Raw genomic sequence first — 25426 nt, 5'->3', positions numbered from 1 at the left:
GAACAATGAGTCTGTAATCTCTGCAAACACGCATTATCACGGCCAGGCAGTAAATGCCACTAGTGAAAGTTCCACAGGTCCCGGGTTGTGTGTTTGTGTAGGTGGGGTGTGACGGGCCGCTGTACGGCTTCATTCCTGCACTGAGCTCATGCGAGGCAGGAAGCCCCCTCCATGTGTACATAGCAGGAAATCTGCCACATGTCGCCAGAAGGGGGGCTATTACTGCACACACAGTGCTTACGGGGCAGTAAGAGGGGATTTTCAGTGTGTGGGGGGGATTTGCTTTTATGCAGTGGCAGTTTTCACCAAGGCTTGAGCAGGTGAACGGAGGTGTTAATTAAATTTCAATTATGATTTGACTCAGAGGACTTTTTCCCCAATGATCTAAATGAGAACATTTGCTATTTGTTTATTAGCGGCACGTTTTAGTATATGTGTATATATATATATATATATATATATATATATATATATATGTGTCGTCTATACGTGTTATTAAGCATTTCCATCGAGTACAGGGATTCGTAAAGCTTGTCTCTTTGGCGTGAGCGAGTTTGATGGCGTGGCACGTAGGATTGGTATTGGGTGCTACACCTTCACCGCTCCTTCCCTGCTTGGCTTTTTTATTTCCCATAAGCAAAAAACATTTTGCTGACTGAGTTCGATGTTTTGTTCTAAATAATAATTTAACATTCGGTAAGAAAGTTGATGAAGATGTCTTGCCAGTGTCCCCTTTGCATACCTCCCAATGGTCCTGATTTCCGGGCACTGTCCTGCCTTTGTGGGCAGCAGGGATCATGATCCAGTTGGGGGATCCTATGATCTCCCCTGACGGCCCAGGGAGCTGTAAAAGCTGCTGTAGCTCCCATGGGGGTCACCTTGAGATGCTCTGCAACTGAATGCAAGAAGGTGGTTCTTCAGGCAAGATGGACGTCATAAGATGACAAGTCATAAGATACCACGGCTGGCTGTTTTTGTAGTGATCTTGGTGGATGTTTGAAGTAATTCTAATATTCAATATATTTTTTGTTCATGCCTGTCTTTTCCCTGTCTGTTTAGGTGTTGAGCCATAGAAAGAACCGTTGAGTTCCTACCAAGTTCATTGGAAAGGAGTCAGTAGTTGATTTGTAGAAATGCCTTGAGTTGCCACGAGCGGAGAGTTTCCTGAGTTATTCTGGCCGATTCTGTACCTAAAGCTCTGGCTAACTCTAAAGAACCCACCGCACAGTAGTAGATGCTGATCATGGTGGGGGGTCCAGCTTTTCTATAGAGATCTGTCTGGAACTCACACGCTGCTTCTAATGATGGGGCGTCAAGGACCTGTCTCTTCTTTACAAGCTGAGGTCTGAGGCCATTAAAATGTTACCATGAACTGACATGTAATAACACACATAATAACGCATCTTTGATTGTACATCATGAAAACAGCAATTGTATAACAAAAACTTTTATAATGATGTCATAGAAGATGCCTTATTTGTAACAGGAGCCCCAAAAGGCACTTGTGTAGAGTGCATGCGCCTATTCACCCCGAGAATCGCTGCGTAAATTGTTGGCGCTATATAAACAAAAGATAATAATAATTCATAGAGGCCGTGTTACTGTAGGTTAAATAGTCTTAAAATAAATGGATTGCTTCATAGCTCTTGATGAACACGCTCGTATGTACGCGAGCCGTTTAGTGATATTGTCTCGTGCGGTCTGGTAGGTTTATAGAGTAAACGCCACTTCCTTTTCAGCTGCTGTCTGTATCCGGACCTCAGGCGTGTGCAAGCTTTACAATAATAGCGTGAGCAAAATCAATGGGGTTATTGGCTGTCATGCGCGGAGAGAATTTGCAGCTTATTATTTTACGGGAGAGATCTGGTGGATTTGGGTCAGTCTGATGGGCTATCTGGAGGAGACCTTGTGGCTTATTGACCAAAGTGGAAGTTGGTAAGAGAACTGTGGTTTCAGCTCACCAACATCACTATGTGTTATGAAGGGCCAACCCCAGTGACCTGCTGCCGCAAGAAGAGCAGACCTGGCCCTGTATAATGCATAGGTTGGTCGTTATAGCTTAGTTAATGGTGTATTTTTTTTTATTATTGAAGTATGCTTAATGCAGGCCTGACTCGCCTGGTCTTACAGAAGAATCTTGCCATGGATGGCCCCTCATCATGCATATACATTTAATAACGTGTTCTACACCTGCGTTGGTGTATAAACACAGTGCCTTGGCACGCTTACATCTACTGGGTGTGAATGGTGGCTTTGATGGCAGTCCGGGTTTTAATAGTTATACCTTCTGTCTTGGGCTCTAAAACTATAGAGATTGTGTGTGGAAGGAGGAACTTTCTAAGTGACCTTATTTTTGGCTCTTATGTATAAAAAGAAAAGGCCTGGAGGATAATATGGTCTTTACATCTATAAAAGGTATCAACTTATCACTAAAACTTTTGACTAATTACTTGATATTTTTGCAAATCTTCCTTTTCGGGTGACAGTCATCTGTTGAGGAGTTGTTGGTGTGCAGGAGTTGGAGTTGTTGTTGTTGGAGTGGAGGATTTGTTGTTGGAGTGGAGGAGTTGGAGTTGTTGTTGTTGGAGTGGAGGAGTTGGAGTTGTTGTTGTTGGAGTGGAGGAGTTGGAGTTGTTGTTGTTGGTGTGGAGGAGTTGGAGTTGTTGTTGGAGTGGAGGATTTGTTGTTGGTGTGGAGGAGTTGGAGTGGAGGAGTTGGAGTTGTTGTTGGAGTGGAGGAGTTGGAGTTGTTGCAGTGGAGGATTTGTTGTTGTTGGAGTGGAGGAGTTGGAGTTGTTGCAGTGGAGGATTTGTTGTTGTTGTTGGAGTGGAGGAGTTGGAGTTGTTGCAGTGGAGGATTTGTTGTTGGAGTGGAGGAGTTGGTGTGGAGGAGTTGGAGTTGTTGTTGGAGTGGAGGATTTGTTGTTGTTGTTGGAGTGGAGGATTTGTTGTTGCAGTGGAGGATTTGTTGTTGGTGTGGAGGAGTTGGAGTTGTTGCAGTGGAGGATTTGTTGTTGCAGTGGAGGAGTTGGAGTTGTTGGAGTGGAGGATTTGTTGTTGGAGTGGAGGAGTTGTTGGTGTGGAGGAGTTGGAGTTGTTGTTGGAGTGGAGGATTTGTTGTTGTTGGAGTGGAGGATTTGTTGTTGCAGTGGAGGATTTGTTGTTGGTGTGGAGGAGTTGGAGTTGTTGTTGGAGTGGAGGATTTGTTGTTGTTGGAGTGGAGGATTTGTTGTTGTTGTTGGAGTGGAGGATTTGTTGTTGCAGTGGAGGATTTGTTGGTGTGGAGGAGTTGGAGTTGTTGTTGGAGTGGAGGATTTGTTGTTGGAGTGGAGGATTTGTTGTTGGAGTGGAGGATTTGTTGTTGGTGTGGAGGAGTTGGAGTTGTTGTTGGAGTGGAGGATTTGTTGTTGTTGGAGTGGAGGATTTGTTGTTGTTGTTGGAGTGGAGGATTTGTTGTTGCAGTGGAGGATTTGTTGTTGGTGTGGAGGAGTTGGAGTTGTTGTGCTATTATTGTGCCAATTATGATTATTATAGTTTTATAGAAATCTCCCCTCCCTTTTATTCTCGTATAAGAAGAGCTTTACGCACATAGCAGAGCCATGACGCAGAACGCCAAGGAATTCAACTTAATTCCGATTTTTGTTATTCATTTATTTTATTTGCTGCATAACTCCTCGAGTGGCTCCGATCCTAGATTATGTAGCTGTTTGTGGACATGAATCAGCCTTTCTGCAACCAGGAGTCCGATTATATAAATGTGAGAATGTACCAGTATACGATTCTAGTTCTATCGTGGCGAACAAAAGTGTAGGGAGGGTGCTGGAAATGCAGTAGGCATTCAGATGTTGGAATGGCCGGCACCACACGTGAGCAGAGGCAGAGAAGAAGTTTATTCCTTGTAGAGTTAATCTTAAATTAGTTTATAAATATGGAGTCATTTGTGTGGCTGAACGAGGGACTGGTGGTGCGCATCACAGGCTAGCTGTCACTGGCGGCCAAAACCAGCCATCCTCCGACGGACGGGTAATCAACGTCCAAAGGCTGACACCTCTGTCTTCGAGGAGGGTGCCAGGAGGTATGGCTAGGATGGCACCACTTTAATACGATGTGTATTCCTCACTAATGAACAGCTATATAGAGAGAGCCCAGAAACGACGATATGGAATCTGACGGGTCTGTGCTGGAGTGAATATGGAGATGTCACGTAATGGGGGGGGTTGCATGTAATGCGGTTGCATGTAACGGAGGGGCATAGACATTTCCTGTACCTGGCTGGATCTCCTCTTCTGCGCTGTGATGCATTTCCTCTTGCGGTAAATTCATTTCCTGCTCGCTTGACATCTCTGGCAGGATTATCAGCCTTTTCTATGCAGCTATGTGTGACGGTCTCGTAGAAAAATCCTGTTTCTATGGTACATGCCGTCCCCGCATTCATGTTACAATACGACCCAGGACACCAGACCTTTCACTGGTCCAAAAGCTACCCCAGCCAAAGCTGCCAAGTGTTAAAATATGCTTGTCACTTGTGCCCTAATGTGGTGACCCCATCCTCCCCCCCCCCCCCACGCAGAGCGTGGGCCGTACAGTTGTGTAACATGTAAAAGGCAGGGATTGAGGTTTTGGGGGCTGCTCCTCCCTCGCCGCCTGCACTTGCTAAGTGATGCTCGCTGGCAGGAAGTGCGAGCGAGAACTGCGCTGAGTGCAGGGGCTCCGTGGCGAGTGCAGGGGCTCCGTGGCGAGTGCAGGGGCTCCGTGGTGAGTGCTGTCCTGTGGAGGGCCGCTCACTACTGGATGGAACATTAAACTTTCCTCGTCCTTCTCAGCGGTAAGTCTGTGCCTAGCGAATGCTCTGCTCATTGAGGCAGGAAAACAGTATTTTGTGAATGTCTTTAACCCTTTCATTGCTTTGTTTAGTCTGTTCTTGTACAGCAGGTATAGATTTAGGATTTCTATAACATACATTAAAACTCGAATATCGAGTTCCTCCCCAACGCGTATTGGTATCGGCATGTATTGGTATTGGTATCGGCATGTATTGGTATCGGCATGTATTGGTATCGGCATGTATATTATAGTAGTGGTATATTTTAAAGCCTACCTGCGCTATTACGTCTGATCCTCCCGACTGCATCCTAGATCATCGCGGGGGGCTCTTGCCTTCTTCAGCCATTACTTGATCTCCTCAAGTGCTGGATTACTTTTCTAATTCGGCAGCAGTAGCTGGAATCCGTACTTACAGTGCCTATACAGGAGAGTTCTAGTGTTATTCGTGAAGACATCAGCTGTAACTTTGCATTGGTTTCCACGGGGACTGCTCCACATTTGCACTTTATCCCATAATGTGCAAACGCATCACCCATATCACCCACAGTCTTGAATGCTGTAAAACAGGAGTTCTGCCCATGGTTGGCCATACTGCCCTGTAGATATGCTTTGTTACACACACACATATATATATATATATATATATATATATATATATATATATATATATATATATATATTATACACCCCACCAGTTGTGATACCCCAGGGGTTATTTATTATACCTCTTATTGAAGTTCTCTTCTCGCACAGATCTTTGTTGGAGTTGCTCTTGAAAGTTGAAATTTAGTCTGATGGATAATGGGCTGACTGGTAAATCAAAGGTCCTCTGTTTCTGCGCTGTTCCCAGCAACTGGCTTAGCATTATAGGAGTTATCATTTATAGGGCAAGTCTGTATTATTCTCATAAACTGCTGTGTGTCAGCTGTGGAGTTTAACAAGGTATAAAGATAATTCTAGCATGGATTACAGCCGTTTTTTACATTTATTTATTTTCTTTTGCTTTGTTTTACTCAGAAATAAATGATGGAATTTGCGTTATCTTCAGGATTTAGGGTCGCTCCAACAGGGACATTGGGGATTATGTATAGAATGTGATTCTGGAACTTTTTTGTTTCCTATTGATTTGAACGTTGCATTGGTTGCTACGGTGATAAGACCACATTTCAAACTTTGCACCATTTTATGCATAATCCAACTGCGTGTCGGGATAATCAGCAATAGACTTACTTTTTTGTAAATAAAAGTGTGGCATTAAAACATTGCACCCCGGAAGATACGTCTCCATTATATGCGTGTCCACACCTGTGTGGTATAAAGAAAACGCGTTGCCTTTGCATATTTTTCCACCGAGCCGGTATGATGGTAGCCGACGCTTCTGATGCTGTATATACACAGATCCACATTGTTAGGGCGGCTGTGGATCCATGGAGTTGTACTTTATGCTGTATTGTGCCTGACGGTGTGTACAGTGCTGCGTGACATCCGGCTGGCTGACTGTGTATACAGTGCTGCGTGGCATGCTGTCCTTTGACCCGTTGTGACATTGTATTCTGTTGCAATATACCCCTGACAGTGGTCCTTGTGTAACAGATTGTGCCAGTGGGCAGATCTGTGTATTTACAGTGTCTACCAAGTCATTGGGAGGTGAAATGCAGCTAAATTATCTCCTCGCATTTATTACATGCCGTTTGCTGGCCCCAGAGGTGTGCATTTGATGTGCTTACTAAGTGCATAACATTGCGGTGATAGCCGGCGTCTGAGCAGAACGCTCATAAAATATGCTGGTTGTCGTCGCAGGTCCACCTCGACCCCAGCTCAGCCCTGGGGGTTTAGATCGCGCTGTGAGCCCGACGCCTCGCTCCGGATTAAACAGATGGAAGGATGCCGGGTTTTCAGGAATACCTGTGATCCAGGGTGTGGGCGCACGCAACGAGTCTGGGCAAAACGAATAACTCCCCGGGGTTGGAAATCGGCAAACAGCAGCTTCTTACGAGTGTCGCACACATACCCTGCACAGATCCTTAAAACCAAAAAAACATCCATCTATTAATCACAAAGCACCGGTTCGTTAATATATACCGTATTTGTTCGAATATGAAACAAGGTTATAGATCGCTCTTCTTTTATATTCGAGTTCCTCCTTATAATCCAACCTCAAATAGAGGTCTGACTATAAGACTAAGATCCGGATCCCCCGCCGGCACTTTCACCGGGGCTTCTATGACCGAGCGCCGGTGTGACGTGACCTTCCGGTGCTCAGTCATAGAAGTGCCGGGCAGAAGTGGAGGACTATGCGCATTGTGCAGACACCCACCGACTGCCCCCACTAGACACCAGGGAGTCTGAAGCACGGGGGTTAAGTCTGGGGGGCAGAGTCTGGGGGGCAGAGTCTGGGGGGCAGAGTCTGGGGGGCAGGTTGGCAAATAAAAACAAGAAATGCATTTTTTTCAATCATAGTTTTTATTAAATATGAAAAAATAGTTTACATGTGAATTAATATTTACTAGTAAAACTTTTTTTCTTTTTTTCCTAAATTAATATTCAAATTTTGGGGGGTCGTCTTATAATCGAGCAAATACAGTAGTAGGAGTTTAAACACGGGCGGCAGTGAGATAAAATAAGCAGAGCCTTTAATATGGGCGATGCTGGTAAGGTCCGTTCAGGGCAGGGAGTAAGTATGCCAGTTTTGCTACAAATTATCACTGTACTCTATAGTGATGATTAGTTCTTTACTGTTAAAGGAAATATTTCTGTTAAATAAAGCAATATCCTGAAAAAAACAGAAGGTATTGATAGAGTTAAGTAACGATGCCAGAAGCTACAGTATTTAAATGACTGTTTCTCTGAAAACCCTAAAATCGTCTTAAACATGTTTGGAATTGACAACCAAATTTCATATTCTGCTACTTCTGCCTCGCTAGGATTAACTATTAACCAATTCTTTCTATTTGTCTTTTTTTCCCCCCATGTTTTTCAGGGCAAAGCACAAGATGTTAACGCAGATGAGCCCTACTCTCAAAGACCAGCATTTAGCACAACTTAGCAAGATGGGCCAAACCCCAGAAGAACTTTAAACCATCTACTGGACCAGAAACTCCAAAGACAAATGAACAAAGTGAAATGGAAAAACTGCAGCTCTGCTTGGACGATGAGGATGACTTGCCTATGCGTAATGAGACAAGATCCACAGACCGCCACGAGGACAGTGCTCCGCAACCGGACATAATGTTTGAATTTGCCGCATCAGCTCGCAGTGACCTTAACCAGGAGAAGTCTAAGTGGGATGATCATGGCTGTAACAAGAAGGCAGCTACATGTGATGGTTTCGTTACGCTTTCCAATACTGAGTTGCCCTGCAAAGGCAAAGACAATGTCCGTGTTGACAATTTGGGGAGGAGGGTAGACTCTTCATCTTCTTTTCAGAAACCGACCAAGTTGAACACCCAAGACGCGGCGAAAGCAAAGAGCAGTTCGGCACAGGATTTGTTTTGGGAGAGCATGCTCCGGGCTCAGTTGTGCGTTTTAGATCTCCAAGATGAACTTGAAAAAAAAGAGAAGCACATAAACATCCCTGAGATATCTCCTCCTGAAATCAGAAGCCCTCTGCCATGCCTAGACTCTCCCTCTACAGGTCTGCTAGATGACGGGGCAGAGGAGGAACCCTTTGAAAACTACGAGACGTTCTGCTGTGAAGAAGAGGTAGAAGACGAGAGCTTGTTTTGTGACAATCCTATATTCAGTCATGCTCCCTCCTCGCACCTCACTCACCCCAGTACCCAACCATGCTATCGGCTAAGAGCTAATACCGATGACCTCATAACCACCGATGATGGAAATGGTCAAGTGCTGCACTGCGTGCATCCTTTAACCTCTAAAGACATTTTGCATAGTAAATATGAGGATCCAAACGCTGTTTTGGAACAGAAGATGCAGAATACAGAATCATTGGAAGTTCTGCAGATATTCGAAGATGACTTTGAGGAAAGGGAGTCCTTATCTGGCAGAACGACTGCTCCAAAATGGCCTGTTTATGACATTCCACGTGGTCCCCCTGCGGTACGTGGCGACTCGATTCATGTGTAATCTGCGTAAATATCATTTTGGGATTTTTGTTTAAGCAAATGCTTACTTTTTATACTCGGGGCCCGCTTCACGCTCAAAACCTCTTTACAAGTTCATACTTACAGCAATGGTTCATTAATTCAGTGGTTGTCTGAAATCTTAGTTTAAGGGGCAACCTATTTTTCTGTTTCTATATGGACTGAGAGTGGAAAAAAAGAATATTCATCAACTAACCAAATGCAGAAACCTTTACATTTTATACTTCAGTACACTAAATAAACCAATGTAATGCAAATTACTGATTTTCAAAAAGAAATCTAAGCACCCATTAGGTATATTCTGTCCCCCCCCCCCCCCCCGGTTTTCAGTGATTGTTTTATGTTTTCTATTGTTAAAGGGGAAGTCCCATGGGAAAATAAATATTTGAATACGTATTGAATACGATACTGTACACATTAGTATAATGACCCTTAAGGGAAGCGGGTTTTAAGTTTCATTGGGTTAAGAGAGACGAACCACATAACATGTCGGATATGTGAGATCTAGAACCGTCTTCAAGTAGACGGGGTTCTCTGTCCATCGCTATAGAAAGTTCAGTCTGTGTGAAGTTGGTGGTCATCGGAGGATGTCTCGGGTTTATGCAAAGTTACCATCGTGTATGAGTTACTTCTTTTTAAAATGCGCATCTGTGTCTTCCAGAGGATCTGTCGTTCAGATGATGTGAGGAGCGACTCTCCGCCGAAGATGCCCGGAGCCTGTAAGTGAGACGTCTTCTAGACCCGCGTCTGTCCTCGCCGCACAGCTGAATTACTCTTTCAGTTCCTCTCTAAACCGACAGCTGCACCTGCGCGTGTCGTGCGAACTCTAGCATCATAGTTCAGCTGCCTGGGAAACGTGTTATACTTCATTAAAGAAGAATACCGTAATAAATAAACCATGCAAATTAATATTTCAAGGCACAAACTTGGCCTTTAGGGCCTTAAAGGGAAGTTACTAACTCGTAAAGCGTCAGCAAGCAGTGATTCTAGTCCCGCTCTTCCTATATGTCCTTAAAAAGCGTCCACCTTTAAAGTGCAAGAAGTATTTTATTTATTTTTTATGTAGTTAAGCCTAAAATATTACGATTACATTTTTAAACCCATTTTAGATCTACATTAAGGTAGTAAATGTTACTTGAATACAAGAAATTCAAGCAAGGATAAGCCTGTGTTCCTTAGATTTAAGAAAAAACTGCACTAAAATGTAAATTATAATATATCCTTATTAAATAAAGCAAGGGTCATAATCTGTTATCAGGGGGAAAAAATATATTAATTTACTTATTCCCAGAATATGTCATGTAGGTCTGGATTTTCGATCGAGCTGTCCCTTGGGTATAGCACCACGTTTAAAGGGTTTTTTGTGGTCTTTTAGTGCATCTGTTGCATTTCTGCTTTAAACTAATGAGGATGTGAATCCTTGCCTTGGATAGAAAAACAGGTGAAAAACAGACTTACTATAAATAAGACATTTATGGAAATGAGTTCCAATATCTGTTATGTAATATGCTAATGTGTGTGTGTGTATGTGTATATATATATATATAAATAAATTGTGTGTGTGTGCGCTAATATATGCTTGGGCTTTTGACAGCACCAAGTCCGGAGACCGATACAGAAGAGGAAGGTTTGCTGTTTTCTCCTTCCAATGTCTCCCTGGTGACGGCATTACTGGAGGGTGACTCTCAACATGATCACTCTTCATCCTCTACTTACATGGACGACCCGACCACTCCACAAACCCCAGAACAGCCACAAGAGGAAAGGATACTATTCCACGATGTTCCGGGTGTACATCTTGTATGCCAAGGGTGCAAGGAAAAGGAGCATTCGTGTACACGGGAATTGGAGCAGCAGACAGAGGAAGCCGTGTCCGCACAGCAGCAGGACCTTCCCCAAATTATAAGTGGGCAGACTGATGGTCTATCTACAGATATGGATTTGGACACATCTTGGTAAGTGCCTGTATTCATTAAGCATTTCTTTAGGCTCGTAAAAAAAAAAAAGATATGTGCAGAATAATGAAATGAATACCAGAAAAAATAAAATAACATGCATAGTGTCATCTAAAATATATAAAGCAGGAAAGAAATATGTAACAAAGAAAATAGAAAATAAGTAATATACCTGTATCTAAATGCATAGAAGCTGTAATGTAAATGACTCAACACACAAAAAATAAAGATAATTTAGACTTCATTATATTTTTTATTATATATAATAAGTGACCGTTAAGATGCTTAAAACTTTACCGAATGATTCATTAATCTGGATTCACGAACGTCTGACAATAGAGGACTTCATATCAGGAAATACATCAAAGGGCAGCATTTCTCTGGAGTACTGTTATGTGGGGCATTACTGGAATCACATGACCGCGTTTTCACTTGAAAGCACTTTTTTATTCTTTTGCTTCCTCTTGAATACGATTTACTCAGAACTTCGTATCGGTTATATTTACGTCAGCAGCTCCTTTGTTTTTTTTACGCAGCTCTGAGGAGGTGACGTACGTAGAAGCCGTTCCAAACAACCGGGATCTAGAGGCGGCAAAATGCTTGGCCACGAGGCTATACCAGCTGGACGGCTTCGAGAGATCTCAGGTCGCTCCGTACCTCCAAAAAAAGTAAGCGGGGTGGGTTGGCGCTGTCCATACGCTGTGGAAGGAACGCTCTCTGCATTCCCCAGGCAGATGTTGGAATGTCTCGTATTTCTCATCTGATGTTGCTCAAAAGGGCAAAAATGTATATTGTGACTGGTGTTTGGTGTTTTCCATATCACCCTCAGAAGAAAAGCAGCAAATTGCCACAAAAAAAATAAAAAAAAAAGCTAAATGCTGCAAGTTCTACTTTATGTTCCTATCAAACTATTATATGTACGGTGACCCTGTGTTATGTAATTATACAGCGTCTTCATTAACAGATCATAGGTTACATGTGCAGCGAGCCGTGTGTGTTCACATACAGCAACCGCATCAGCCACCGATCTCACTTCTGTTTTAATATTCTTCTGCAGTAACGACTTCAGCTCCATGGTGGCCGAGGAGTATCTCAACCTCTTCGACTTCACAGGAAAAACGTTGGATGCGTCTCTAAGGTGAGAAAACCAACTTGAATTGAGTACAGTATGTTGGTGATGAAGAGTATATATATATATATATATATATTTATTCTTTCGTTGCTCTTTATGAAATGTCTCTTTCATAACCTTTAGTATTAATAGTTTCTACTCGCAGTGACCATCTTATTCTTTCTGTGTCGTATTTGTGTGTGTGATCATTCCAGAGCTACATTTGTTGCTTTGCTGAGTATGGAGGTATCAGGAGGGCACGAGATGTTGGTGTGGCTGTAAATGTTTCTCTCTCTTAGCAGACCATATGTAGCACAGCTGCAGTTTGAGGTTCTGTGTCCAGATGCAGTATGAAATGGTCCTTCTCCCATTACAGGTCTCTTCTGCAAGAGCTGGTGCTGACGGGGGAGACTCAAGAGCGAGAACGAGTTTTATTTCACTTCTCGAAAAGGTTTCACAGGTGTAACCCCAAGGACTTCAGCTCCGCAGGTAGCCGTCTAAGTGTGAATATCTACTCACCGTAATCCCACCACTTATGGGTTTCCCATGATCTCACTTCTTCACGTGTTAAGCATGTATACACACGCTGACACCGCCGGCTGCCTCGTACCCACTAATCTGTTTCTTGGCAGATGCCGTACACACGCTGACCTGCGCACTCATGCTCCTGAACTCAGATTTACACGGACAGGTAAATCTCTAACTGTTCCGGGATTATAAAAATAATTTCATATTTTTATCTTTGCCATATTAGTTTAGGGTGTATGCTGACATCATCTGTCAATTTGCAGCCATAGTGCAAACTAGTTAAATGAGCATGAATAAATTCCGATATATATAAATGCCTTATAAAGGATTGCTAAGCACTTCTTACCTTGTGCAAAATGTCCTCAATAAATCCAATCTAATCAAATTTTTATTCTTCAGAACATTGGGAAGTCTATGACCCAGCAGGACTTCATCAATAACCTGGATGGAATGAATGATGGAGACAGATTTTCCAGAGAGCTTCTAAAGGTACCTGAGTCATGGGTTATATATGCATAGTGAGTGTGTGTGAATGTAAACATCTGGAGAGAGATAGGGATATGTACCCGTTTTGCGTATGTCTGCATGATATTCACAGCGTTCCGTTATAATCTTTGCAGGGACTGTATCATTCTATCCGTAACGAAAAACTGGAATGGGCCATGTAAGTGGATCTGCGTTTTCACAATCCTCGATTTGTAACGTTTCATTCTTGCGGTCTCTACCGCCCCCTAGCTGCGCACGCTTCGTGTTCTTTCCTGGATCTATTCACTGTGTCCTGGAGCTTTGTTTCTCACGCAGTTTCCTTTTTCTTTGGCCAGGAGCGAGGAGACGTTGGCGAATGTCTTGGTTTCCAAACCAGAAAGCGTCCCCCTGACGCGCAAAAGAAGCAACCCCTTCTTGGACGTTCCCTGCCCCGATCCCCAAGCTCCAACTTACAAACAAGGGATGCTGTACCGTAAAGTGCACGCTGACACTGATGGCAAAAAGAGTGAGTGCTCACTAGGCTTTTGAGGCGGTTTGTCCTCCCAATAGTAAACCAGCAAACCCAGCTAAGGTGTAGTAAAGTTGTAAAAGAGCTGACAATCGAGTCTTCCCTTCAATATATAAACGATGCAAAATCTGTGATGATGAAAGAATTGTTTATAGGAAGGGTTTGGGTGTTCAGCAGTACAAGGAACATTGTCTCTAATGCTGCATTTACATACAAAGGTTTTCTCCCTGAAAACTGTTTGCCGTACCCTGAGTTAGCGTTGATAATTTACCCGCACCCTGCTTATCGCATTAAATATCACGTAGCGAGAAAAGCACTGACTTCTGCTGGTACTGAAATGTTTAAAAAGACTCGGTCGAATGAATAAGGGAGGAAGGATGAGCACAAAGAGCTTGAGCCGCTCATTTCATAACGGCCAGGAGCCGGTGTGTAAAGGCACTCAGGGCAGTGGACCCCCAGTTATAAATTCCAAAGTACTGGGTTTGCAGGTGAGCAAGTGGTTTACAATGGGAATAAGCATGCTTTTATTGACTTCATGCTGGAAACGGTCTTGGCATTTATGGTCTATGGACAGATTCATAATGGAAATGGGGGTGCACATCGGAATAAATTAGGCCCTTGCAACACCAATGGCGCAGGTGAGACCCCTAGGGGGCATTTGAAGCTGACAATAATACGATCTACTGCTCTTGCATTTTTCAGTTATCGTTTATTAGTGCAAGACGCTTGTTATAACATCAGTGGCTTATTGTTGTGTTATGAAATGAGAACACGTACACAGAAACAAGACCTGTAGAAAAACCTCAGCATCGTATATAATGCTTGTGGGTGGACAGAGTGGATATAGGGGGTTAATGGATTCACAGAGAGCTGGTTAAAAATGTCAGCAAATGAGAGAATGTACTGTAGGTTGTTGTCATTTTTTTATATATATATATAATATATATGTGTGTGTGTGTGTATATATATATATATATATATATATATATATATATATATATATATATATATATATATATATATATATATATATATATATATATATATATATATATATATATATATATATATATATATATGCCTTGCTTTGCATCTTACTTCTGACTTTCTTACTTCCGCAGCACCCTGGGGAAAGCGAGGCTGGAAATCTTTCTATACCGTGTTAAAGGGGATGGTGATGATCTTTCTCAAGGTACAAAGCATTTCATACAACAAGGAGGTGATCACTAACCTCTCTTTTGCCAGAGATACGCATGGAAGCACTTACCTCTTCACTGTCACAGACACAGAAAAAGCCACCCTCACTCCCGCCACACCAACGACTCCCTTCTCTGCCGGTACCCGCATCCTTATGGCTTTGTTCTTTTTCTATGTGTGCAGGACGAGTACAGGTCCGATCTTCAGTGCCCCGAGGAGGTGATCAGTGTGCATCACACGCTGGCCGAGCGCGCCAGTGAATACACCAAGAGACCACACGTGTTCCGTCTGCAGACAGCTGACTGGCGCGTCTTTCTCTTCCAAGCGCAGTGAGTATCGAAAAGGGATTGGGAAACAGCAGAACGTTTAATGTTTTACTGTGATCTAGAGTAGATTTTTGGTGGAGCTATCGTACTATTTAAAGGGGAAGTCCAAGGGGGAAACAAGTGTTCTCCGTGAGCCTAAAATCCAGCGCTGTATACAGTAATGTAGGTCGTCATTGACAGAAAAATTGATTTATCACATTTTGCTGCAAAAAAAACCCCTGTAGACTGGAGGCAGCCATTTTTGTTAGTCTTGATATTTTGGGTGACCATCCATGCTCAAACACCACACTGAGCTGATTCTTTATGGCAATGGTAAATACGGTGTTTATCTAGAAGATTGGGTTTAGATAACAGAGCGAAAACTCATACAAATTGCTAATACGCAGCAACCTGAAAACACTTATATTATGGTGAAACTAGACTTTTTTAATAAAAAAAAAAAAAGAAGAAATATTTTTGAAATATATTTTTAATCCAATACTAGTAAGAAAATAAATTGGTAAGAATTCCCATTAACGGTCACCATGCAGCGTGATAATTTTTACAAACTTTTCTTTATTTTTTTTCCTATGTTATGCCATAATCAGTGGTTTTCAACAAATCTGTCCAGCAGCTCTCGTTTAGTTCCTCTGTGTTTTTGCCTTCGATGTGAAATGTATAGGTCGCTGAGGGTGCTGTAGGACTCTCCCATCTTAAAGCCTGCTTTTCGTTGTGGGTTTGAAATCATTTATTTTACTTGCAGTACTAAAAAGATGTATAATTTTATTCCAAGGTAATGCAATCTCTCTGCAGTCAAAGTATTTAGTATATGCCAGTGTAAGGTTTAAGGTATACGCTCATAGCCCTGTGCTCATTAAGATATTTTTAATGACCTTCCTAGGACATCGGAGGAAATGAATTCTTGGATTGCCCGTATTAACTTGGTAGCAGCCATGTTTTCTTCACCACCATTCCCAGCAGCTATTGGTTCTCAGAAGAGGTTCGTCCGACCAATCCTTCCCTCCGCTCCATGCAAGCTGTGTCTGGTAAGCCGGTGAAATCAAGTTTCATGGTTGTTAGAAGAGAGTGGAGTGTCTGCTCGTTTTGTGTGAGTGACGGTTGTGCTCTTGCAGGAAGAGCAGCTTCAGTCGCACGAGTCGTGGATGGACACTTTCACAGATGATCTGACCGAACATCAGCGCAACCTTCCAGACTCCAAGAGCAAAGCGCGAGACTGGGAGGATTACCATCTGAGAGGGGAATATCTGCGCTTTGAGGTAGGAAACGGCAAAAGAATATCACAATAAAGTACCGGAGCGCTCGCCATATATAAATACATGATGTGCTTTTTGTTTCATTTCTGTAGTGCTATTGGTTTAGAGCTGATGACTTGTTGCAAGTATTCTTTCCCTACATGCATAGAATTTAAGGACTGGGTATCCTCAGTCATGGATGTTGCACCTAGGGGTTTATCCACTAAAGGGAGAGTTGTAATTTCAACCTCTTAACTATCTAATACATTATGAAGGCCCGTCGTCAGGTTTTTCCTGAATGAAAATGAGCTTGTTGGTTATTTCACTGAGAAATAGATGGTTCTTTATAAAAAATAAAAATCTAAAAAAACCAAAAACTTCTAAAACTAAAAAGTTACTTTCACTCTTATAAAGGTACCATTTATGATTTTAGTCTGCATTTGCTTTCCCAGAAATCCAGGTACGAGACATACGTGAAGCTGTTGGCCCTGCGGATGCAGAAAGGCTGCGACGACCTCAGTATTTGGGAGTCTCTTCTTGGGGTGTCCAACGGGGTCCAAGAAGACGATAGCTGCGGCTTAAAGAGATCCCATTCCAGCCCCTCTCTAAATCCTGAAAGTTCACCTATGGTGATAAAGGTCAAACGAAACATCTCTGAACGGCGAACTTACCGTAGAATCATTCCAAAGCGCAATAAAAACCTTGTGTGACCAAAGTGTCATCTCCTCAAATGGACCTTTAAACATCTCCTCTACAGAATCCCTCCCTGTGCTCACGAGAGCTTCACTTTGGTACGCTGCGGGAGATTCATTGTAAAGGAAGAGAGTGGCGGGAGCTTCAAGATGGCCAAAGAAACATAAGCCTTAGAATAAATACAAGGATTCGTAGGATTTTAAATATTTAGTGTTGTTTTCTTACACAGGTCAGGATTGTTTTGTTTTAGATTTCTGGACACAATGATAAGTGGATCTGGTCTTGTGTCTATTTGCCAGCTTTTCAATATATGGTATTCACAGCTTTAAGGATGCTTGTGTGATGGTCATATGGATCGCTGTGAAGCCATATTTTAAAGAACGGTGTTAGATATCATGTAGAAAGGGCTATTACACGTGCTGGAGTGCAGTTATATATTACATTTTAGGGATATACCTTTTTCTGCAGATTTAATGGCACTCCCAGCACCCAGCTCTAGATGGCACAGTTGAATTAAGTCTGCATTGGAGTCCTACTCAAGCATTCCGGCTCACAAGGGGTCGCTGGCGGGCAGTAAATCAAAATGGTCAAAGCCTTCATCCCAGTACCGTATAAGCAAAAAAAAAAAAAAGCAGGATTCTACGCTCCCTATTGTGTTTTGGTGGAAACATCTCACACTGACTTGGATATTAGGGATCCGCAATATCCGATCAAAACGCCTCTCTCTCTCTCGTGGTCGAGTTTAGTGGTCGCTCGTACGGCCCTGCGTCTGTGTGCCCATTAGGGGGCAGTATTGGCTATTGAGATGTGATGCACATTACAATGAGTGTGAGCTCATAGCAGCCACATAAATACCGAGTTAATTTATTGAGACATTGACTAAATCACTGAAGAAAAGCCAGTTTGTCGATGACAAATAATTCAAATAGGTGAGAGGCCGGCTAATCCACAGCAAGTTAATGCTATTGACACAAGAAAGGTGATGTATCATTCTATCCGTTCAATAGAAACAAACTCAACATGGATCATCCAACAGAATGCTGGACCTGCCCGGTTCTGCTTCTCCTGTGTGTTGTGTGTTTTACGTTCCTGCGTCTACTTCATTACTTCAAAAATAACGGATGTGTCCTTCTTGGCTATACTTCGTGTCCCGATATTTCCTCCGCTGGATCATTCAATGTCTCGAAGATAACGAGTGCCTTTCTTCGCTTTCCACGCACTTTCATGCAATGTTATTTAGACTGCTTGCTAAGCAAGACCATAAACCAGTAAGAATCTATACATGTCCTACTGGTCCGTGCCGTATGGGAACACGAGCTATTCCTTTTTGCTGATATTTTTACGGGTTTTGGGGGTTTTAGTTCCACAGAATGAAGAATGCTTTTCCATGTACATTCCTTGTATGTGGTGTATGAAATGGACTTTTTGTTTCCAAAAAAAATCTGCTTCGCACTCTGCTTCTCAGGTACTAAATGTAGAATTTGAGATTTTCACAGCAGGGCCTTGGTGCTCCTGCATTTTGCACTGGAAAATCAATAAATAAGTATATTTAGACTTTTTCTTTGTGTGTTTTTTTTTATTGGAGCACAGAAAAAAAAAATCTAGAATCTGGGTCTGTTCAATACCAGAAGAGGGACCATATTCAAATATATCCAGATATTCACTGGAACTCATTCTAGAAGCATGGATAAAGCTGACATCAGACGCGGTATGGTCGGCCCTCTTCAGAAAATGTATGGACTTGGTCATGGAATGGTAGAAGATTAGCAAAAATTAAAAAGTGATAAAATCTTGGCAAATCCAAAAAAAACCCAGTGTCTTGGTTTACTATACTAGCGATTCAGACAGGGTCAGTCAGCAAACCTTAAAAGAGAGTATGAACAGAAATTCTCGGCACATCCCTAAGTACCGTAATTAACATCGCGGATTACGTATAGTTTCCTTGTATTTTTATTTTATCCTGAAATTATATGATAGAAAATAAAGCAGATGTGCACACCAAACGCTGTATAACACGGTACAAAAAATATATATAGTATTTTTGAGGGTTTCTTATTGGTCGTAATATTTAAAGGGACAGTTGTATGGCAGTTCTATATATTCCAATCTCTTTGGCAGTTCTTTTATGTTTTTTCATACAACAATAATTCTTAATATGTCAAAAAATATCTTACAGTCCTATTTTTACAGGAGGACTTTGCTAATCATTCTCACATTTTTCATATATATGGGATGCTGTTTATTGAATTTAGGATATATTTAATCCTATGCCGTTTTCCTAGGATTACAGGATGGCGCCTCCAGTGCCTCATATTGCACAGAATATAATGTGTGTGTGTGTATATATATATATATATATATATATATATATATATATAATTTTTTTTTTGTTTGTTTTTGTTTTTATATATATATATATATATATATATATATATATATATATAATTTGGGGATGCTATTTCTTTAATAGTGTCCTAGGGATGCTTTTGAAAGTCAAACCAGACATTGTGAGTATAAATCTTATGGTGGCACTGATCGGGAACAAATGACGAAGATGTTTGTTTAATGCTCGACTTGTGGAAGCGTTTGACGTATCACTGAGATTGCGTAACCTTTTAAGCAATTAAAAGGCACATCTAAGTGTTGTTGACTAAAGTACCTTAGTTACACAAGAACTAACTCTGTGACTCGGAACCTGAGCCGTGCTGCGTGTCCGTCTCCCAGCGGTAACCTCCGTCCTGTAGAATGATCGGTTTTACCGCTAGGACCTGTACCCCACAGCGCTTCCAAAATTCACATAGTATTAAAGTATACACGCTTCTGGCCGCGCTGCTCCTACTATACATAGCACTATGTCCCTTCTCTCAATCACCCGTCGCGTTACCCCTATATACAACATCGTTCGAGAAGAATCTATATGTACAGCTCTGTTCCTATGTTAAAGATGCTGTTCCAATCGGTGGATACACAGCAGATCTTTTATGGAGCTTCTTTTTTCTCAAATCTCCTTTTATTGAAAGAAATACTGCAAGGATCATGAGGACCGGTACAACAGGCATTGTATCAAAACAGTGTACATCAGGCAAGGTAGACAGAAGAGAAAGGCAGTTCGCATGTGGACAGCATACGCGGACATCGTACATCAGATACCGCTAAGAATGACAACCAACAATAACAGTCACAATGCATTCAGGTCCAATAAACAGAAGTCCCACTAGATAGGCAGCACAGAGGACTGAGTAGGAGGAACATCAAAATGGATAACAAAACAAAAACATAGGTAAAAACAAAAAGGGAAAACTAACAATGCACGGAAATAAATGGAAGGTTGGTTCACCAAATAGATGGTAACCTAGAGGAAGGTCAAAGGTCAAAAAGTAGGATCACCCCATAGGCGGGGGAGAAGTCCCAGTCGCCACACGTCCAAGTTGGGGGGTTCGTCAATAAAGCCACCCAAGTCAAGGCCAAAAACTCCCTCCAAGGAAGCCACTTCAGGCCGTTTTTATAACCGAGTCCCCTAGAAGTCATAACTAAATCCTTTTTGGAGCTTCTTCTATGTGTTGTTACCTGGCTGATGGAAATAGTTTAAATATAAGAAGTTAAGAGTCTTCAGAAATATGGGGTAACGGGAAGGGCTGACACGGTAGGAATTGCCTCTTTCTGCTTGCCTGGATTTCTGGCTACCTGGAGCAGTATGCGTTTGTGTTATTGTGTGTCATTTCCCGTTACCACCCGGTTGTCCAGCATAACGTGACTTTTAGTCAGCAAGTACACCATGGCTGGTAACTTTTCTGCATCCCTTGATTGAGGAGCCTAGACGTTGGCCCAATATAAGGGATCAACTTCCATTTTCCCTTGGGCTAACGTAGCTCCAGTTTCTCACAACACACCTTGTGACATAAAGGTAGGTATAAATTACAATAACATCCAATGGTGTCTGACGCCCCACGCTGAAGCCATGTTTTGCAGTAAAGGCAGCTAATTGCGTTGTTGTTTCTGGGAATTTCTTCACGCAATGATTGTCTGATGTCATAGCGGGATGTCACCGCTCCATTAGGTCCGCAGCCCGGCTAGGAGAGGCGACACTGGAGAGCAGTAAGGGAGGACACCCAGGGAAGACGAAACCTAGGGAGCTAAGCACACAGTACTACTTAAAAGGCGAACTCACATTTGCATGCCTCCCAATATATCAGGTACCCAAAGTGGGAAACTGCCCCCCCTCCAGGAAATGTTATGACTTTAATTTTGCCCATTGATTGGAAAAAAAAAAAGACGGGCAATTCGAATAATCAAATTGTCTATCTTACTGAGCAGACATGGTTCTAGACAATCTGCCCAACAGCAGGGCAAATTTATTTCAAATTGTCAATCCTCCGTATCATTCTGATGTCACACCGTGTCGGAATGGGAAGTGAATGTTATCCCCACTCATGCTTCACTTTATCCTGCCTATATCTCACCCCTTGGGTGGATAACTAGCTAATCCATCCATTCATTCATTTCAAGATGAATTGAAAGAGAACTTCAGGTTATGACATCATACCGCAGCGCTCTGCTTCACGTTGCAGGGTGGCCACATGGGAGTTGTGATTACAGTGCTGCAAACGAGCATCCCATTCTTTTGATTTTACATCTCGGTGGGTCCTATGATCTCCGCTAACTGCAAAAGCGGGCGAGTGGGGCAACTTCCTGGGGCAGTGCTTGAAAATCTGGACTGTAAATGGGACACTTGGGAGGTATGCGCCCGAGATTAATCCCATAAGTGAATCCACCACTGAACGCGACATCACTTGAGGGTTTTTTTTTCCATTTTCAAGTTATTTAGCTTGAGGTTTGCCATCTCTGACATCCCATCGGCTTCCACCAAAGGCAAAGCCATGATAATTCATGGAAAGTCTCCTTTTTGCATTATCGCTAAATAATGGTGCAATGGAATATCACCACGTCAGCCTAAAGAAGTTGTAACACACTAACCAGTTACAGAACTTAAAGCACTTTTACGAAAGTGCTGAAGAACATGTAGAAATCCAAGAGGACACTATTTCCCCACCATTAGCATGGCTGCATTATTATAATTACTTTTTAAGAGCTGGTGCTTAATTAAGTGTAACTTTTAAGTGTCTCCATTAAAGAAGATCTAGTTATCTTTTAAAACTAGAATGTGGCAGCTGCAGTTTAATGTTGATAAATGTAAAATAATGCACTTGGGATGTAAAAATTGGGGACGCTGTACTGTCAGTGACAACAGAAGAGAGGGACTTAGAAGTAATTATTTCTGATGACTTAAAGGTAAGCAGGCGATTCAATAAAGCGTCACAGGGTGCTTGGTTGAATGGCAACAGATCTCTGCTCAGGGCTCTCCTAGAGTATTGCGTACATGTCTGGAGACCCCCATCTCCAGAAGGATATTGATATATTGGAGAGAGTTCAGAGGAGGGCTACAAAAATGGTGAATGCTTTGCAGGAGAGAAATTATCAGGGAAGAATAAGAGACCCTATTATGTATAGCTTGGAGGATAAAAGAGAGAGGGCAGATGTGATAGAAATTTTAAATACATAGCGAGATTTAACAGGAGGGAAGTTTATTTCGAAAGAGGAGATGTGTTAAATAAAAAAAGATCATAATGTAAAACTAGAGGTTTTACTGATTGAGTGGTAGATTAATGGTGCAGCATCCCAGCAGAAGTGTTAGAGGCAAAAACAGTAAGAGGATTTAACCATGCATGGGATAGGCATAAGGCGATCCTGAACGTAAGAAAAGACCAAGGACTGATTAAGGTCTTAGTCTCTACATCGTGGGAAATGGGCATAGTAGATGGGCAGCTGAGCTGGGATGGGTGGCTGTTTTAGAGAGAGATTCAGAAGTCGTGGAATGGCCAAGAAGGGCGCCGGAATTGCAACGAGCTGCAGTAATAAGTGTCCAAGGTTTATGGGGGTAATTAGCGTCTGTGGAGCAGTTGCTGAAATGCCTGTTGTTCCTACACCTGAGCAGAGTTTTATTGGCAGAATTCTGGAAATGGTAGACAACCGATAATGAGAGAGCGAACTGGTAAAGTGCGATGGTAAAGAAGAGAGACGGCTCACATCACTCACCAAAAGGGAATCACGATGGACGCACGGTATATAGACTACAATCCTGGGAAAAGTGAAAGAACGCATTTTATTCCTTACATTTCTTTACCAAATTCAAACTTCATCTTCACTTTTCCTCGATAAAGAAATCGATACCACACCGTGCTGCACCGGTATCAGCATTTCATTTATAACGCTCTGTAACGTATAGAATAACACAGGTGCGGAGTTAAGGGGCTCCCTGTATGTTGTACGTTTTCTCTACTACTGATTCTGAGCGTTACAGGTAAACAGACAAAAGCGGCTAAAGCTGAAGAATTACGAATTTAATTTACGGTTGGCATTTGCCGAGGTGTGGTGGTCCTGCCCGGGTCAGGCGTTATACATATAGGTGACAATTGTCATTTACTGTTTATTAGAAATAAAGGAATAAAGTCTAAGTGCTGCTGCAGTCCGCTGTGGGAAAGGTTGTCTCTTTAACCCTTTCTGCGCCACCCCTCTGGCACAGATGGGGTTAACGTCTGCGCAGAAAAACTAAAAAGTGAAGTCCTGTGTTCAGACAAAGAGAAACAGTAAAGAAAGCCTTTGTTTTTGGGCAGCCAAGCAGGACCCAGGAGGTGGAAGTGAATGGGTAATGAGATACGATGGGATTGCTTTGTTTACAGGGGGATCTCCTGGAACACAGAAGGTCACAGTGCAAAACCCGTAAGAAGGGGTGACATTAGAGAACAGCAACTGTTCACCCCATCCAGACCTAAAACATACAGGTTTTTTTATTTTCAGTGTGGACTTCGCCAATCCAATGCATGTATCAATCTCTTCACTGTATTGACCTTTACCACTTCTGCAGGGAGGCTGTCCCGCTTATCTACCACTCATTCAATGAAGAAGTGCTTCTTACATCTGTGCCTCTGACCTTCTAGATTTAGACTCTGACCTCTTGTACTTACATTTGTCATTTGTTTTTAGGTATCCTTCAATCTTCTGCGTTGTGTATTTAAATGTTTCTATCGCCTCTCCCTCGCACTCTTCCCTCTGAGCTGTACGCATTGAGATCATATAGTCGTTCCTGATATGTTTTATTTAGTTAGCCATTTCTCATTTCAGTAGCCCTTCTCTGGATTCTCTCCAGAATATCTATATCCCACTGGATAGCGAGTATATATAGACTGCGATGGCAGATATGACCGTTTCGGCTATTCTAGATGGTTTGGCCTTTTTCATATCCCCTGTAAATATGTTTGATCATGTATTAGAGCGTCAGGGCTTCAGGGTCAAGCACCCCCAATTACTATCCATAACAGAGCTATGTTTCCTCTAACGGAACGTGATTTCTGCTATTTGTGAAGGTCTGTCTATGAAAAAAGGCGGATATTCCCTGTTTTGTTCCTTACCTTCCCAAGGGAACCCCCCTTCCCCTTTCTTACCACGGAAAGAGGGCAGGCAGAGCAATGATCCTGAAAATTGGCACATCTGTATGATTTGCTTTTTTTATTTTCTGCTTCGTCAACCTTTATTTGCAAATATTAATCCCCCCCTACCCCCTCCCAAAAACAAAAATCACCACCTTTCCTTAACTGACTCCCATCACTCTTAATCCCGGCTCTTTTAACCAACCGCTGACATTATATTGGGCGGGTAGCGCAGTAGACCCTTAGTTCACAATAAAGTGGGTTTTTTTGTATGTTAACTGAGAAGTAGATTTTAGTGTGTGTGTGTGTGTGTTGCGCCATTAACACTTTCAATGCCAGAAGGAGAGTCTGGCTTATTCGCTTACAGCGCATACCAGACCATTCTGGAAATGAAAGGTTTGCCTGTTTAAGAGGGGGGTAGTGAAAAGTAGCAATATGGCTTGTGTGCATCCAGCTCGCCATTATCATCAAGGAGGGGGGGAGAGAATATTCTGATTCTTATAAGAAGGAAGGGGGGAGAAAGGAGTATGAGAGGGGGCTGTGCTGAATGGTGGGTGTAATGTTTCTGCTTCCTGCGGTTACTGCTTTGATTTATTCCTAATGAGTTCTCAGCACATGAATGATCACAGCTCTCTAAGGAGCCTGTCCCATAATGCAGCATCACGCAGCTCCCTGCCAACTCCCTGCAGCTTCCACACTCAGGTTACTGCAGCCTCGCCTGAGACCCCTGCTCCCGATACCTCCGCTCGCCATTCCATGCACACACACACGTATATATATATATATCTTTGGTTCTTTCGTAATTAATATTTGCTGACTAAATGCCCCGACTCGTTGTGCCGTGTGCCGTGTTTCATCATGCGATATACTGCTCAACAAGATAACCAGAAACAGAGGCATAACTGTAACATATAAGTGATAATGTGTGCATGAGTCCTGCTGATGAAGACGGTGGATACCGAAGTACCAGGGTATTTGGG

General features: G+C 42.5%; 1 protein-coding gene across 1 annotated transcript; it reads left to right on the top strand.

The window, feature by feature from the left end:
- The first annotated feature begins 7946 nt into the window (after positions 1–7946).
- Positions 7947–16979, top strand: LOC149300213 (PH and SEC7 domain-containing protein 1-like). Its single transcript, XM_089485661.1, has 15 exons — positions 7947–8882; positions 9588–9645; positions 10737–10881; positions 11418–11549; positions 11939–12019; positions 12369–12481; positions 12625–12683; positions 12920–13009; positions 13141–13184; positions 13342–13511; positions 14636–14706; positions 14895–15040; positions 15918–16062; positions 16150–16293; positions 16722–16979. Exons 1-15 carry the CDS (start codon positions 7947–7949, stop codon positions 16977–16979), a joined length of 2592 nt encoding a protein of 863 aa, XP_089341787.1.
- The last annotated feature ends 8447 nt before the right edge of the window (positions 16980–25426 follow it).

The sequence above is a fragment of the Sceloporus occidentalis genome, unplaced genomic scaffold (assembly GCF_023333645.1).
Source record: "Sceloporus occidentalis isolate IW3139 unplaced genomic scaffold, rSceOcc1.0.p SCAF_26, whole genome shotgun sequence".
NCBI classification, from domain to species: Eukaryota; Metazoa; Chordata; class Lepidosauria; order Squamata; family Phrynosomatidae; genus Sceloporus; species Sceloporus occidentalis.
This window is presented reverse-complemented; position numbering and strand designations above follow the sequence as displayed.